The following is a 14181-nucleotide window of genomic DNA, read 5'->3' on the forward strand; positions in this document are numbered from 1 at the left end:
GGGAGGATGCAAGGAGTCTCGTTTGAAATGATTAAATATGAGTTATGAATGGTAGCCGCGGGTGTTAGGATAGGTTTGGTATATAACATTGAACCGTCTTGCATATAGTTTTTGTAATCCCTGATATTGAATATTACATATTACAACTTTAATCATCAAATCAAGTTTGACGCAAGTTTGATTGGACTTTCAGTATTAAACTGGTCCAAGATCCTCAGCTCTAGACTCGATGATACATGTAAACTTCCAATTTCATCCGCGATGCACCACGAAAGCGAACAAGGCAGCTAGGTCGGTGGAAGACGAAGCCTATTTTCGTAGCTCCTGATAAGGAACGCTGCATATTTTGCGGCCTTGCTTTCAGGGGTTGGGGTTCCTTCCTGGCAGCCATGGCATGCAGAAGTCAGAGCGCGTGAGTCAAAGCATATCTCTCTTAATGCCTCTTCTAACCGCGTCTAGTCTATCTGACTCCAAACAACAAGGTCAAACTAACAGGGGTTGGGGTCTTCCAGGATCATGAGTATTTCGTTCTCGATAAAGAAAATGCACAATGGTATACCGAGAAGGACAGTGACTTCTTCACAGTGTATGGTATGCGGGAGATGAAGGGCCTCTACCTGTTTCACGATCGATGCTGGGGTCGCGTCATGGAGCATTTTTCTCCTGATGAGTTCGATTTAGTCAGTCTTCACAAGGCTTTATTACCTTTTCCAAGGTCAACAGGTCTGCCCCTACCCTTTAATCTAACTTCTTCCATATAACAAGTTACTTGTACCACCTAACAAGCTTTAGAGCCACCTTCGTACTGCCTCGCGAGTAGATACGAAGATAAAGAAGAGGCTCTTTATGCTCTACCCTCTATCGATCAACTCATGCTGTCTCCAAAAGCGGTCCCTAACACCCTGGATTCAGTCAGAAAGCTGGCGACTAAAACCGATGTGTTCAGTGTTCTTCCAGTTGAAATATGTGAGATTGCCGCAGTTCATCTCCCGACTCACGACTTTCTCTCATTGCGCAGTATCTCCAGAGCAATGGTACCAATATTTGCAAGTGCACATTTCTGGAGATTACGATTCTTTATTAACGAGGAACGCGGATATCTTCATTTTGCGATTCAAAATTAGCCAACGACAGTAAGAATCCCGACAAAATGAGTCACGAGACTGACTGGCGATTACTTTATCATTGTACTTGTAAGATCAAGTGCGGCCTGGAGTTTGATTTTCAGATTGGCATATGGGAATCAATGAGATGGTTAAGAGACGCAACTTTGGCCTTCAAATCCGGTACCACTGAGATGCCATTGCACTACCGCGGCAAGGCGCTCCAAGACTACCATAATTATTATGCCACTTTATGGATGGGAAATACACATACAGAGTCAGTTGATATAGGCCCATCTCTTAGTGAAATTGCAATATCAGGGGTCAAAATTGGTGATTACGCGTATATAAGTGGAATCAAATTCATTTTTGATGATGATCGACCAGATGTCTTGATCGGCTATGCAGCACCTGGGGCGACGATTATGCATGGACTGGTTGACGAACGTCAACAAGGACTTAAGTGGAAATTCCTAGGGATTCAAATCAGAGTAAAGGTGTCAAATCTGCTTGGTTTCAGTTTCTATACTGATGATGATTACATCCGATCGATCATGATACTCCATCTCACGGAAGTCCAGCTGGCTTTACTCATGGGACTTACCCTGGGGGGCCATCCCTCTATATTCCTCGTAGATGAGGTCACCAAAGTCATTGCTGTATTTGAAGCGAGTTCAATTCTAATTTCTAACACCATCGACAGAGTCATGAGACTAACACTAGGAATAGGGCCTTAAGTTAGTCAACCTAGGAATTCTCGGCAGAGTAAGAGACCCAGACAACGTGCAAGGTTTGGAGGGTTACCGGAAGATACTCCGACGGATGGGTTAGACTCTCGAATGCTGTAGAATTTGGGGGTCATGGAATTTATTCATTCAGATGCGTATCATTTCTCGGTACAATAAACTATAGTCTCAGGAATATCAAATGTTATGTGTCTACTTACAACAGCATTTGTTCCTTTAATAAGTATCGAATTCTAGCTAGAACAAGATATATAAAACTCTATTTAGCCCTCTGTCGCTAGTGTCTATCTAAAATTTGAATTTGCGAATTGACCGTATCTACCAGAGGTAAGAACAATGAGCAATTTCATAATTACCTTGTTTACTGCTGAGCCTCACACTAGCTGGGGAGAGGTAATCGAATTTCGATAAGGCTTACTCGAGTCAAGATTGAACATCAGATATTTTGGTTCGTTTTATTAAAGCAACTATAATCGTTCTAATAATAGGCGAAGAAAGAAAAGAAATTCCACGAAATAAAAACCAAATGTATAAAGTGAGACAAAGATACAAAATATGGACTGGTCCTACTATCTCCAGAAGGCCCATTTCGACCAACCTGGCCAACTTGTATATTAGTGAATAATAGTTTAAATATTGAATCAATTGTATAAAATATATATTAGAATAAGGATTATGCTAAAATTCATAATCCTAAAGAATAACCTTATTACTCTAGGCTTTTTTCTAGCTCTAAAGAGTGGTATTTTGCGTAGTTTTGAACAAAATACCCTAACAGTAGATGTCTCACGCTCATTCCAACCCCATATCATGCCAATTTAAATATTATTGGAAAGATTTCTAATATATACTCTATTTATTATTAATTATTAAAAAAATCTCTAATAATTATACTAAAAATAAAATAAAATAATCCTCCGCTCTCCACCTTCAGCCAGCCTACCAAGCAAACTTTGCGAGAATCCCATTAGGCCAGCGGCGTGCACACGCTTTTCGTCCTTCATCAAGACACAGCAGTCCGATCCCGAAAGTTGCTGGCAAAAAATAGTGCTGGGCAGGAATGCCAGACGTGCCAAGGACCACTTGCAGTTGGGGGATATACAGCCATATCACGGCGATTCCTAGGGCTGCCACTATAGCTGGGAAAAGTAGAAGGTTCTGCGTTTCCTTATTGAATGCTGGCGGGTGCTGGAAAATGGAGAGATGGCGGGTTCGTACGCTCATGAGGTTGAACCATTGCCTGATTAGACAATGTTAGTAATGTGGTTATAGGAATATGTGAAAATGGTTGCTGTTTCCTTACATAACCACAAGGTTCATAAAGTAGATAGAGCTAGCTTCGTTTAAGCGCGCGTTGTAATAGTCCACGTCGATGCTAGATGGAAGGTTTCCAAAGCTGAACCAGACATCAGAGAAAGGAATACCTTGGCGCTCGAGATACCAGAATGCCATGGAGAAGGAGCAGACACTTTCAATAACTCCGATAAAAGCATATGAATGGAACATTAGCTGCCAGTTGACGAGACGGGTCTTCTTAGGATGGCGAGGTGGACGGAGGAGGACGTCAGCTTCCGGCTTTTCATATGCCAGAACAACAGCCGCGATGCAGTCAGTGAAGCAGCTGTTATGTATGCCACATTAGCTTCAGACTGGAGGTGTTCGACAAAGTCACAGACCTACCAGATGATAATCATCAGAAATGACGATAGAACCTGTGGAAGTCCAAAAATAACGTTGCAAAAGACTGGCCAGAACTCTGAAAAAGACCCAGCTGGCAATAGATACGCAATTGTTTTCTTCAAGTTATCGAAAACAACCCGCCCATATCGGACAGCTTCGACAATAGCGCTGAAGGAATCCAATAAGACCATATCTGCTGCTTCAATAGCAATATCAGAACCGCTCGCTAAGCTGATACCAATATCTGCAGCTTTTAGGGCCGGTGCGTCGTTGACTCCATCTCCAGTCATCCCAACGGTTTGGTCTCTGGCTTGGAGCTCACGAACGATGCGAAGTTTCTGGTCAGGTGTTGTTCTGGAAAATACAACTTCGGGATACTGGCACGCAAGGTTCCACTGATATTCGTTGAGACTCAAGATATCTATCCCAGAGAGTAAGAGTGCTCCATTGGGCTTGATGGCCTCCCCTTCATCCTTCGGGGCTCGGGGGAGATGCGAGATATCATCAACCGACGGCGACGTTACCATTCCACACTGACGGGAAATTGCAACGGCCGTCAATCCAAAGTCACCAGTAACCTATATGCGTCGCGAATCAGCCTGACCCCTCATACATAAAAGCTTTTGAGGAAATCCAACCATAAACATGCGAATTCCAGCACCACGGAGAATTTGCATTACTTCCGAAATTTCCTTTCTGGGGGGATCGATAATACCAATAAGACCAACAAGAGTGAGACCTGATTTTGCTTCTGAGATAATTTGAGCCTCAAGTTGATCTGAAGAAGGGTCTGGAAGAATCGTATCTGGAGCAAGGATCTTACGCCCAGCGAGAATTACTCGTTTACCCTCATTGGACCAGCGGTCCTTGATTTGTCGCATTGTGGTTTCAATTTCAGGTGTCATTGATTCAACTTTGCCATCTGCATCGATATAGGAGCTGCATTTTGGCAGGAGGATGTCCGGAGCCCCTTTCACCGTGAGAAGGCTAAAGTATCAAGGTATCAGTATTACCTCTGAAGCTTTGAGAAAGTGGCTGAGAACGGCACTTACACGCTGTTCGTATCGAAAGAAAGAGCCTCTGCAGATGAAACACCAGTACCGACGTCGTTGGTTTTGGCACAAGTAACACCCTTAACCATGAACTTGCGCTTGCTATCGAATCCTAATTCAAACGATTCTTTCCACTCCCGGCGAAGCTCCATGACTGAGTCAAGACTCTCCGAAAATCGAAGAATGGCCTGATCCGTCGCATCGCCAAAAATTCGTCTCTCAGGTAGGGGGAGATGAGACACTGAAGCGTCAAACTCGGCTGCGTTGCACAGGCCGGATATTGCACGAAGTTGCTGAACTGCGGATCTTTTATTGCCGTTGGTTTCTTGCGCGCTATTTCCTTGAGGGACAGTAAAAGTTTGGTTGCCAATTGCATAGTCGGTTACGAACATTTTGTTCTGTAGGTAGTAAACTGTCAGTACCATCCATGTCTCAACCTACATATTCGTTACTACGTTGACACACCTGGGTAAGCGTTCCTGTTTTATCGCAGCAAATAACCGACACTGCACCCAATGTCTCGACGGTTTTGAGAGACTTGCAAAGAATTTTGTTTTTCTTCATCAGATTAGCAGTGATGGTAAGCGTTGAGGTTACCGCAATCGGAAGACCCTCGGGAATATAAGCGATGGCAACGCTGACACAGTCGACAATGAGAGCAGGAACGTTAATCCAATCTGGATAGTCTTTATGAAGCCATCCACCCCTAGACACGTAACCGGCAGGTCTTAATAATTTGTCTTAGGTTACGAAGCAGAGGGGTAGAGTCTTACCAAACTGCAGCTAGAATAACGATCCAAGTGATCATAATGGCGAAGATCAATAACACAAAACGAAATATTTCTTTCTCAATGGTAGTTAACCCTGTACGAGGCTCACCAGCTAACTTGGCGATTTGGCCGAAGACCGTCGAGTCTTTCGTCGCCACGACAATTCCAGTTGCATGACCACCAATGATGTGAGTGCCTTGAAGGCCAATGCACCGGGTTTGTAAGTAATTGTCATCCGTTGAATTGACTGAGATATTGACCGGTTTAGATTCACCTATGGCCGGTCTGTTATGAGCTGTTTCTATCATAGTCGGAATCGCGCTTACCCGTGACGATAGAACGATCCATGGATGCATCGTGAGAGGCGCTAATAAACCTGAGGTCGGCGGGAATACGATTTCCTGCCTTCAGCAAGATCAGGTCTCCCGGAATAATATCGGTCGCGCTAACCTCGACCTTGGTGTTGTCACGCATCAAGAAGCATGATTCCGGTAGCATTGCGGTGATCGAGGCCATCACACGAGACGAGGACCAATCTTGCCACGCATTGAATGCAGCTTGAATAAAGAATACCGCGATGAGGACGATTCCAAGCGCGAGATTCGCCACAGCAGGGGGATCACCAAGGGGCTTCCAAGAAACGAAGACCAGGATACCGCCAATCAGTAGAATTGAGCCAAACCCCTTGAAGAAATAGCCCATGATTTTCCAGAACCAAGGATTTGGCAAGGGCGAGATCTTGTTCTGGCCATACTTGCGCAGTCGCTCCTGGACCTGTCGGTCTGACAGACCAGCCGCTGCATCGACTTCAAATCGCTTTTGGATCTCTTCAATCGACAGAGTATGCCATTCGATCTGCTCGAGGTCTATTAACCGTTAGTTGATATACGGTTGATAGTGTGGCTGAAAATACCATATGCGAGTTTGCCCTTAGTTTTCTCTGCTTCGAGCTGTGTTTTTCGTTGGCTTTCATCGATTTCGAAAGACCTAAACGTCGAGTCAGCGACTAGGTTAGATGTAGAACCGGAATGAAGAACGTGACAACACGCACACGCTGCGGTATTGAATAGGCAGGGCTGTAGCAGGGTCGATCTCATGACGGCTGTGAGTTGACAGTCGTCGCGAGCTGAATCGCTCAGCCTGGGATGTATTCCTTTGGCTCGATCGAGGTCTATGACCAGACTCCTCGTCGGGTTCCTTCCATTGCAACGGCCGTGTTGCGCTCATTTTTGTATTCCTTGGCTGTTATACACACAGAAATGAGAGAAACTAAGGGGGTCTTATTTTTCTTCTCCTCACTTTCGAGGACATGATGATGGCCTTTTAAACCCCTGCATCGGCAAATACTAGCCTCATTCGTTGACTAAATTCTGAGAGGAAAAACTGCTTTGAAAGTCAAAAGCACAACTTGAGGTCCGGTTTGGCGTAACTGTTATGTTATAGAAACTGCGACAGAAAATGGCTCATGGAGTGTGGTCTGCGTGCGGCATTTAAATATGCCAATGGAGATGATGCCCTAATTCGTGCCGCAAAGCTGGGGCGCCACATGGTCGCGGGCCCTTACGGGAACAGGCAATTCCTTGTCCCTGACTATTATATCAAAGAGGAGACGAGTCATGAGAATGTCGCGGGAATATTGCCCTGAGTCGTTTTTATGAGGTCATAAATATAGCTAGCTCATGTCAGCAAGAAATAACTTGTATATGAAAAATACCGCACTCAAACAAACATAACCCACCTCGCCTGGAGGGTGCTGCACAACACTTAACAAGCGATGCGATAGAACAATCCATAAGTCTAAGGTCGCAACTCCTGCAACTCAGTGAATCATTACGTAAAGTAAACCAGGGTTTAACGATCTGTTATAATTGTAGTCGGTTCAATTGGCCCTGAAATAACTGAGGTATATCGCGCATACAATGTTGCCATTGGGTCGGTTGACCCCTTAATTGTGATATAATGAAAGACTTGAGGGCTTTCAATATACGGTCTTCTGAGACCCATCGCTGTGAGTCTGAATACAGAACAGACTTATTGATAATGTTTTGATAGGATCCGCATAGGTCCTCTTGCACCTGCCAAACGAGAGTTCTTTCGAGTTTCTCCAGTCATCCTACGGTGTATATATCCATGACTACCAAAAGTCACAATGCGCAGAGAGTTCATGCTAATAATTGAAAGGTACCTGGTACTTGTGGATCCCTAACATCTCGGTTATATAGTTGTGAATGTAGGCGAGGCCGTATGTTCCATGCCCGGGATTCAGTTACACGAGTCGTCCAAGTCGACAATTTGTGAGCCTCTATTACGTCAAACCTCAAAAAGTGGAGAAGGAATAGCTAACACAGTAATTTGAGGTTCTAATACAGAATCCTCCGACAATCCGCCTGCTCTTCAGGGTACCCCGTGTAGTAGCGCGGAACTGCACTCAATCAACTCGGATTGCGCGGTGTGTACAGAGACTCTTGCGTATAAGGAGAATGTTCGAGTTTTTCCATGCAACCATGCATATCACGCAGAATGTATAGATCCTTGGGTTATAAGATTTTCCGGGACTTGTCCGCTCTGGTAGGTCTTTTTCCACTAGACAGAATCCTCGGGTCCAGCTTCAGAAGATATGTGTTAACGAATAGCCAACAGCCGCAGTAAAATCCAAAACTACGTCCCTGATACTTCAACTTTATCTGTATCAGACGTCGGACAAGTCATGTCATCCTCGGCTACGCTTCCAACAGCACCTCACAATATCGCCCAGCTACCACTAACTTCACAGCCGCGAGCTCTTTCTGGAGTCAATAGAGCTTTCCGGTCTCTTTCCTTGTCCATAGATTCTCATATAATATCCAACCAGATGATATCCGATGACACTGACGTGTCAATATTAGCGTCAATGCGGAGATTGCAGATGTACAATCAACCCTCAAATAGCACGGGGCTGTCACATGCAGTACCCAGCAGCGTGCCTGGCCGCTGGCGGTTGGGAACCACAGTAAGAAGGAGATTTCGGTCTTTAGTTTGAAAATGTTTGCCTAGCTAGTTTTAACTGGAGCTGACCACCTCATTGCGATTGGGATTTCAGCATTCGTTCTTTTGGTTCTTTGGGCTATACTAAGCTTTCCATAATAATTTCAAGTAATCTAAAATTACACTATTTTGGCCAACGATAATATTTAAAGATGTGCAAGGCGGTCTTTCAAAATGACTGTCAAGTTTTTTTACCATTCTAACAACCCTGTGAAGATCTCCATGCGGCTGACACGGATTTCTGATTCATTACGTACGTGCTAGATTCTGTTTTTATTATAGACACTAATCATTTTTAAAATTTGGGACATTATGATGCGTAAAACGGTTGAAATCGTTTTTCTATATCCTAAATACTTTACAGCCGTTCCTGATCCACAGAGGCAGGAGCAGTGGGAACAGGGCCATTGCGCACGAACTGCGCTGCAACAAAACCTAGAAATGCAATAACAGCAACTGTCCACCATGAAAACACGGCAGATTCCAACTTCAAACCCTCTTGATATAAGTATCCCGCAAAAAATGGCCCTAGAGTGCGGAAAAGGGCGGAAGCCATTTGTCCAATTCCATGTACTTTTCCCAATAGATGTGCAGCAGGCGCGCTATTATTAAGTACTATTATCGTTGCCGGTATGACGAAAACCCGCCCGGTGACATGTATTAACAATGTTAAGAAGATAGCGGGCCACATAGCTGCAGCTGGCTGAATAGCCTGAAGAAGTGGAAAGGCAAGATAGGCCAGCAGAAACAAACTACTGAAAGTTCGATAGCTGTTGACCGTACCAATAATGTCATTCACTCGTGGATAAATGAAGATTTGTATAATAACCCCGATAACACCTGAAATGCTTGTAGCCAATCCGACGCTTTTTACCGACATCCCAAGGCCTCCAGCATGGCCACTTACTTGATCCTCAGGTGATGCACGAGCATTAGATAAAAATAATGGCCAAAGACCAGCGAATGCTCTGTATTGAAGAGTAACAGGTTAATTGTTCAGTGTCCTTTCAAAAATTCCGATGTGCATTGGTTGACTGCTTACCCCATGTGGAAGTCGAAAATGGCCTGAGAACCAAGTGTTGCGATAAAAGTAAAGGTCCAGATGCTCATAGATCTTCGCACTGGACTGCTCTTTTGAGCCCGATCCATGCGTGGACCTGATCCAGCAGACGCACGCTCTTCGAGTTCAGCTGAATCCATATCTTCGGGGACTTCCTGTATTAGTGCTGCGTAATCAGTTGGTTGACGACGCCCGACGAGTCTGAGAATTAAGTATTTCAAGTTTCGTAGCGCTTGGTCACGAGGTTCTAAATTTGTGGCAGTCTACCGACTCTATTAGCTTTAGTACCATCGTACTACCACAGTGCCATACCTCTTTTGTAAAGAGAAACACCACAGCTGAAAGCAAAAACATCGTGGCCGCACTTGCCAGCGAGGGCAGGGCATATGGAAATCGCTCAAGCCAGTGGGAAGCTGGGTCTCTTGAAGCGGAAGTAACTTTCATAGGGTTTGAGAGAAAGCCGGTGATGACTATTTACATTAGAGATTGTCATCCGACTTTCGTTAATATGAATCATCACTTACGAGGACCCAAGAATGTAGCCACATTGAAAGATAGTGATAGCAAAGAAAAAGCCCGGGACTGGAATCTGCTCCTTGCTTAGCCTAAACCCAAGGTGGGTTGATTTAAAGACGACTTGCCGTTTCTCGACTATATTTTCTGACATCATGGTCCGACTAGAATTGCAAGTCCGTTAGTATAGGGAATTGCGGTGTTCAAAGTTAATAACTAACACAATGCCCACTGTTCCATTTAATAAACCGCCAATTACTCTAAAGACAACTGTACCAGAAAATGAGGTGGTGAACCCTAAGCCAATACACGACAATCCTGTTCCACTTAACCCAATTAAGAGGACTGGTTTTCGACCACACCATTTTTTATCTGCACAGGATCCCCATAAAACTGAAGTGCAAGTTTGAGCAGCAGTGAACGCTCCGATTGCAATCCCTGTTTGCCACGAAAGAGTTATTTCCGATGCAGATGGATCAATAGCTTTGAGCTGATAGTAACATATCGTCTGGAAAGAAGCTATTTGCATAAAGTCAAACACTCGACAGAGAAACAGCAGAAAGAGCTGATCTTTCTGTGGGAGAGTTAGCCATGACGTCTCTTGCCCTGGGTTCAGACTTTTGCTTTGAAAACACGGCATAGTAAGGGGAGTCTATTCAAAATAATTAATCTAACAGCGAACGAAAATGACACCCAAAATCTTCAGTAACTACACTTTGCCTTGTGACCTCAATTATTTTGCAAACTATTCAAACAACTGCAAATTACTTTTATTTGTCAATAGTCAAAGTACTTATCTCCGGCATAGTTAGCTGATCACGCAATGGGCTGGGATGATGGGATGATCCCGGACTATATCCCTACAGTGGGGAGAACCTCGTACAGCCCCGGTCCGCGATACTACATGCCCAAGGCCAAGGCAATTGGCGGTCAACTCTTGAGGACCATGCGCAAAAATATTGAATCCTGAAAGTGGGCTGGTGTGGATGTTTTCCCAGATCATGTCGTCAGCAAAACCGCGTCACGGCGTATTCGCCTAATAACGAACAACTACCGACATTTTTGGATCATAGAGGATGATATTGGAGTTCAGTGAATTTTTATACAGTGGATTTTCCAGTCCAATTAGAATTTACACTACACGCTGGCCACTGGGGTTTGTGACTTAAGCAATTAGAGCGAGCGAACTTGCAAGAATATATCGAGAACGGTAACACCTATTATATATTTCATGATATTTTCGATGGATTTTCCATGTCAAATGATGGTCGTGGTTGACAACTCAAGGGTTTGAATTGATAAAACGTACGAACTAGACCAAAAAAATATGATCTGCATTTCGCCCAACACTGGCTGACGGATGGCGTCTGAATACGCTTAATACGTAGATGGATAGTGGCAGACACTAAGCGATCCTTCCAACCTAAAAGTCTAATGAATAGACGTGACTTGTAGACAGGCCTGGTTAGTTGTGAAATTATGTGTGGGCCAATATAGTATTCCTTGAAAATCGCATATACGCAGTAATTCCAAATGCACGTGCGGCTTCGATAACAGCTTGAGGCCAACCCAGCCCCTCATTCCTACTACCTCGCAATAAAAGTAAGTATTGACTAGTAAGGGAACTAATATTGCTCTATCTAGGCTGTATGTAGTATTTATGTCTGCCGAGATGCTCGGACTAAAGAGTCCTTACTAGTATAATTACAGAAGAATTCATGGACTCTATCAACCCCGCGAATGGCCCTGAAAACCTAAGTCGAACGGCGTTTTGGATCGACTAGACATTATCGTCTCCTTCAATGTCTAGATAATCTCATGGCCTTTTATCTATGGCTTCTCGGCGTCGTTTGGACATCGTTTGCACAAGCCGATGTTGAGCCATACTACGCATCTGCGGATTACGATAAAGGTGAATTCGGGCCTTGGCCGCTGCAGTCGTATAAGTCCTCCTCTCTTGTAGGACCTGTGGTGAACTATCTTTTTCGCGCCGAAGAGTGCAACAAAGATGGGAAATATACGTTTATTACGCCGCGTGGATATAGTGTTCCGCAGGCAGGGCCATTGATTCTCGATAAACATGGAAGTTTAGTTTGGACAAAAGGCTATGGGCCATCATACGATTTCAATGTCCAGAGATACAAAGGAGAAAATTATCTTACTTTCTGGGTGGGCAATGATGACCTAGTTGGGCATGGGAGTGGCAGCTATTATATGGTATTACAAAGTTCATTGAAATCGTGACTTTTTATTAACCTTTGAATATAGTTAGATTCTTCCTATAAAGAAGCCTACAAAGTAAGCGGCGCCAATGGTAAAGCCGCTGATCTCCACGAGTTTCGCATTATCCATGAAAATACAGCAGTTCTGACCTTGTACAATGTCCTACCAGCAAATCTCTCATCAATGGGCGGACCGGAGAATGGGTATATTTGGGACTCTGGATTTCAAGAACTAAATATTGAAACTGGTGAAGCAATATTTGAATGGTGGGCTTCCGCTTACTTTGGCTACGATGAAGCATATAGAGGCATTGAGGGCGAGGGAGAGGAGAAAAACACTGCGTGGGACTATTTTCACATCAACAGTGTAGACAAAGATCAAGATGGAAATTATCTGATTTCCTCGAGATATATGAACTGTCTTACCTATATTAATGGGACCAGTGGAGACATTATATGGAAACTTGGAGGGAAACATAACATGTTTGTCGATCTATCCGGTGGCGCGGCCACAAATATCAGCTGGCAACACGATGCCCGCTTTCAAAAGAACGATACAGCTATAACGCTGTTCGACAATGCTTCTCGGGGTAGCGATGGATTTTCTGTCGGCGATGGAACATCCGAAGAATACTCGAGTCGGGGACTCTACCTTGATATTGACAAAACAAACTTGACTGTGAAGGTGCGATATACATACTGGAATCCCCGAGGAATCACTAGCATTTCCCAGGGGTCCGTACAACTTCTCGAAGATGATCGTGTGATTGTAGGGTACGGGATAAACGCAGCCTGGACTGAGTACACACTTGATGGACAGGTTCTTTGTGATGTGCACTTCGGCCCTGAATCAGGCTTTGGTACTAAGGACATTGTCTCTTACCGAGCATCTCGACATGCTTGGGTTGGTAAACCTAAAACATTACCAGATATCGCCGTACATGACCACAAAATATATGTGAGCTGGAACGGAGCCACAGAAGTGGCAGACTGGGTTCTAGAGGGAGCAAAGACCAAAATGTCGACAGCTGAGTATCATGTCATAGTCTCTCAACCTAAAGATGGCTTTGAGACTGTTATCTTGGTTCCAGAAAATCCGTCTTACCGGTTTATCCGTGCTCGTGGTCTCGATCGATCTGGTTATTTTCTCGGCCACACAAAGGTAGTCGAGTGGAAAGTTACCAAATCCGAATCTCATGACCCCCATTTGCATACGATTTGGTGGGTTGTATACACTGCAACACCAATTATTATTTGCGTTTCTTTCTTGGGTGTGGTTGCTATCTATCGCCAAAGAAGGGCAAATATTACGTCTCAGAATGTCTTGCAATGTGACGAAATGGAAGAACTCGGCCTTCTAAAACCTAGTCAGGAATGATAGTGTATACCAGCTAAACGGCCTCAGAACTGAGCAGAACTTTGAATAACTTTTAGGTGATGGCGGAGAACGGCCCTCTAGAAATGAAGATTGGGCTGTATGGGGCTACCATTATAATACAAACGGTAGATACATCTGACCTAAGTTAAAACGTAAGGACATGTCAAATTGAATTTCGCTGTAGTCTCAGACTGTGGAGACCTCATAAAAACATACGGAACCAAATCCTCGGTCCGCTGAGGTCAATGGCACTAAATACGTCTTCAAAATAGTACTAGGGATGCAATTATAGCACATTCAAGTATTTATCAACAGTGCAGCTATGGGCGCAAGTAGAATATGCCGTGATACTTCAAAGAAAAACCAAAAATTAGATGCGGATATTGTAGAGTACAATACAATCCAAAGGGGCGAATAGTTTTTTTATTAAAGGCTAGTGTAATACAATTGACACCATCATATGCTCGAAACATTCGAAGTTTGACAGTGGGTTCAGTGGGGGCGTTTCACAACGGCCAAATATTTGACTGAATAACAGCTGCTATAAAATGACAAATAAACTAACTTCTAGTACACATGTAGCGTTGATCGGGCTATAAATATACATCATTTAAGGCCGAAGCTTCAGCCTTC

General features: G+C 44.1%; 4 protein-coding genes across 4 annotated transcripts; 2 read left to right on the plus strand and 2 right to left on the minus strand.

Moving 5' to 3' along the window:
* Positions 1-389: 389 nt before the first annotated feature.
* BGW36DRAFT_447746 (uncharacterized protein) lies at positions 390-1840 on the plus strand (the record flags this gene model as incomplete). Its single annotated transcript, XM_046221731.1, has 4 exons — positions 390-402; positions 460-723; positions 787-966; positions 1125-1840. 4 exons carry the CDS (start codon positions 390-392, stop codon positions 1838-1840), a joined length of 1173 nt encoding a protein of 390 aa, XP_046074606.1.
* A 924-nt stretch (positions 1841-2764) lies between these two features.
* Positions 2765-6798, minus strand: BGW36DRAFT_375208 (putative H /K ATPase alpha subunit). Its single transcript, XM_046215737.1, has 10 exons — positions 6403-6798; positions 6265-6338; positions 5678-6217; positions 5355-5625; positions 5047-5287; positions 4582-4979; positions 4168-4516; positions 3530-4107; positions 3153-3470; positions 2765-3089 (listed from the first exon to the last, which is right to left on the minus strand). Exons 1-10 carry the CDS (start codon positions 6576-6578, stop codon positions 2789-2791), a joined length of 3246 nt encoding a protein of 1081 aa, XP_046074607.1. The 5' UTR covers positions 6579-6798; the 3' UTR covers positions 2765-2788.
* Positions 6799-8733: 1935 nt separating this feature from the next.
* BGW36DRAFT_395892 (major facilitator superfamily domain-containing protein) lies at positions 8734-10588 on the minus strand (the record flags this gene model as incomplete). The annotated part of the gene is made up of 6 exons (XM_046218099.1): positions 8734-9343; positions 9418-9682; positions 9732-9905; positions 9960-10024; positions 10077-10112; positions 10170-10588. 6 exons carry the CDS (start codon positions 10586-10588, stop codon positions 8734-8736), a joined length of 1569 nt encoding a protein of 522 aa, XP_046074608.1.
* A 1178-nt stretch (positions 10589-11766) lies between these two features.
* BGW36DRAFT_395893 (ASST-domain-containing protein) lies at positions 11767-13697 on the plus strand (the record flags this gene model as incomplete). Its single annotated transcript, XM_046218100.1, has 3 exons — positions 11767-12165; positions 12217-13332; positions 13605-13697. The coding sequence occupies 3 exons, from the start codon at positions 11767-11769 to the stop codon at positions 13695-13697; spliced, it is 1608 nt and encodes a 535-aa protein (XP_046074609.1).
* Between the last annotated feature and the right edge of the window lie 484 nt (positions 13698-14181).

The sequence above is a fragment of the Talaromyces proteolyticus genome, assembly GCF_021365285.1.
Source record: "Talaromyces proteolyticus strain PMI_201 chromosome Unknown BGW36scaffold_4, whole genome shotgun sequence".
Lineage (NCBI taxonomy): Eukaryota > Fungi > Ascomycota > Eurotiomycetes > Eurotiales > Trichocomaceae > Talaromyces > Talaromyces proteolyticus.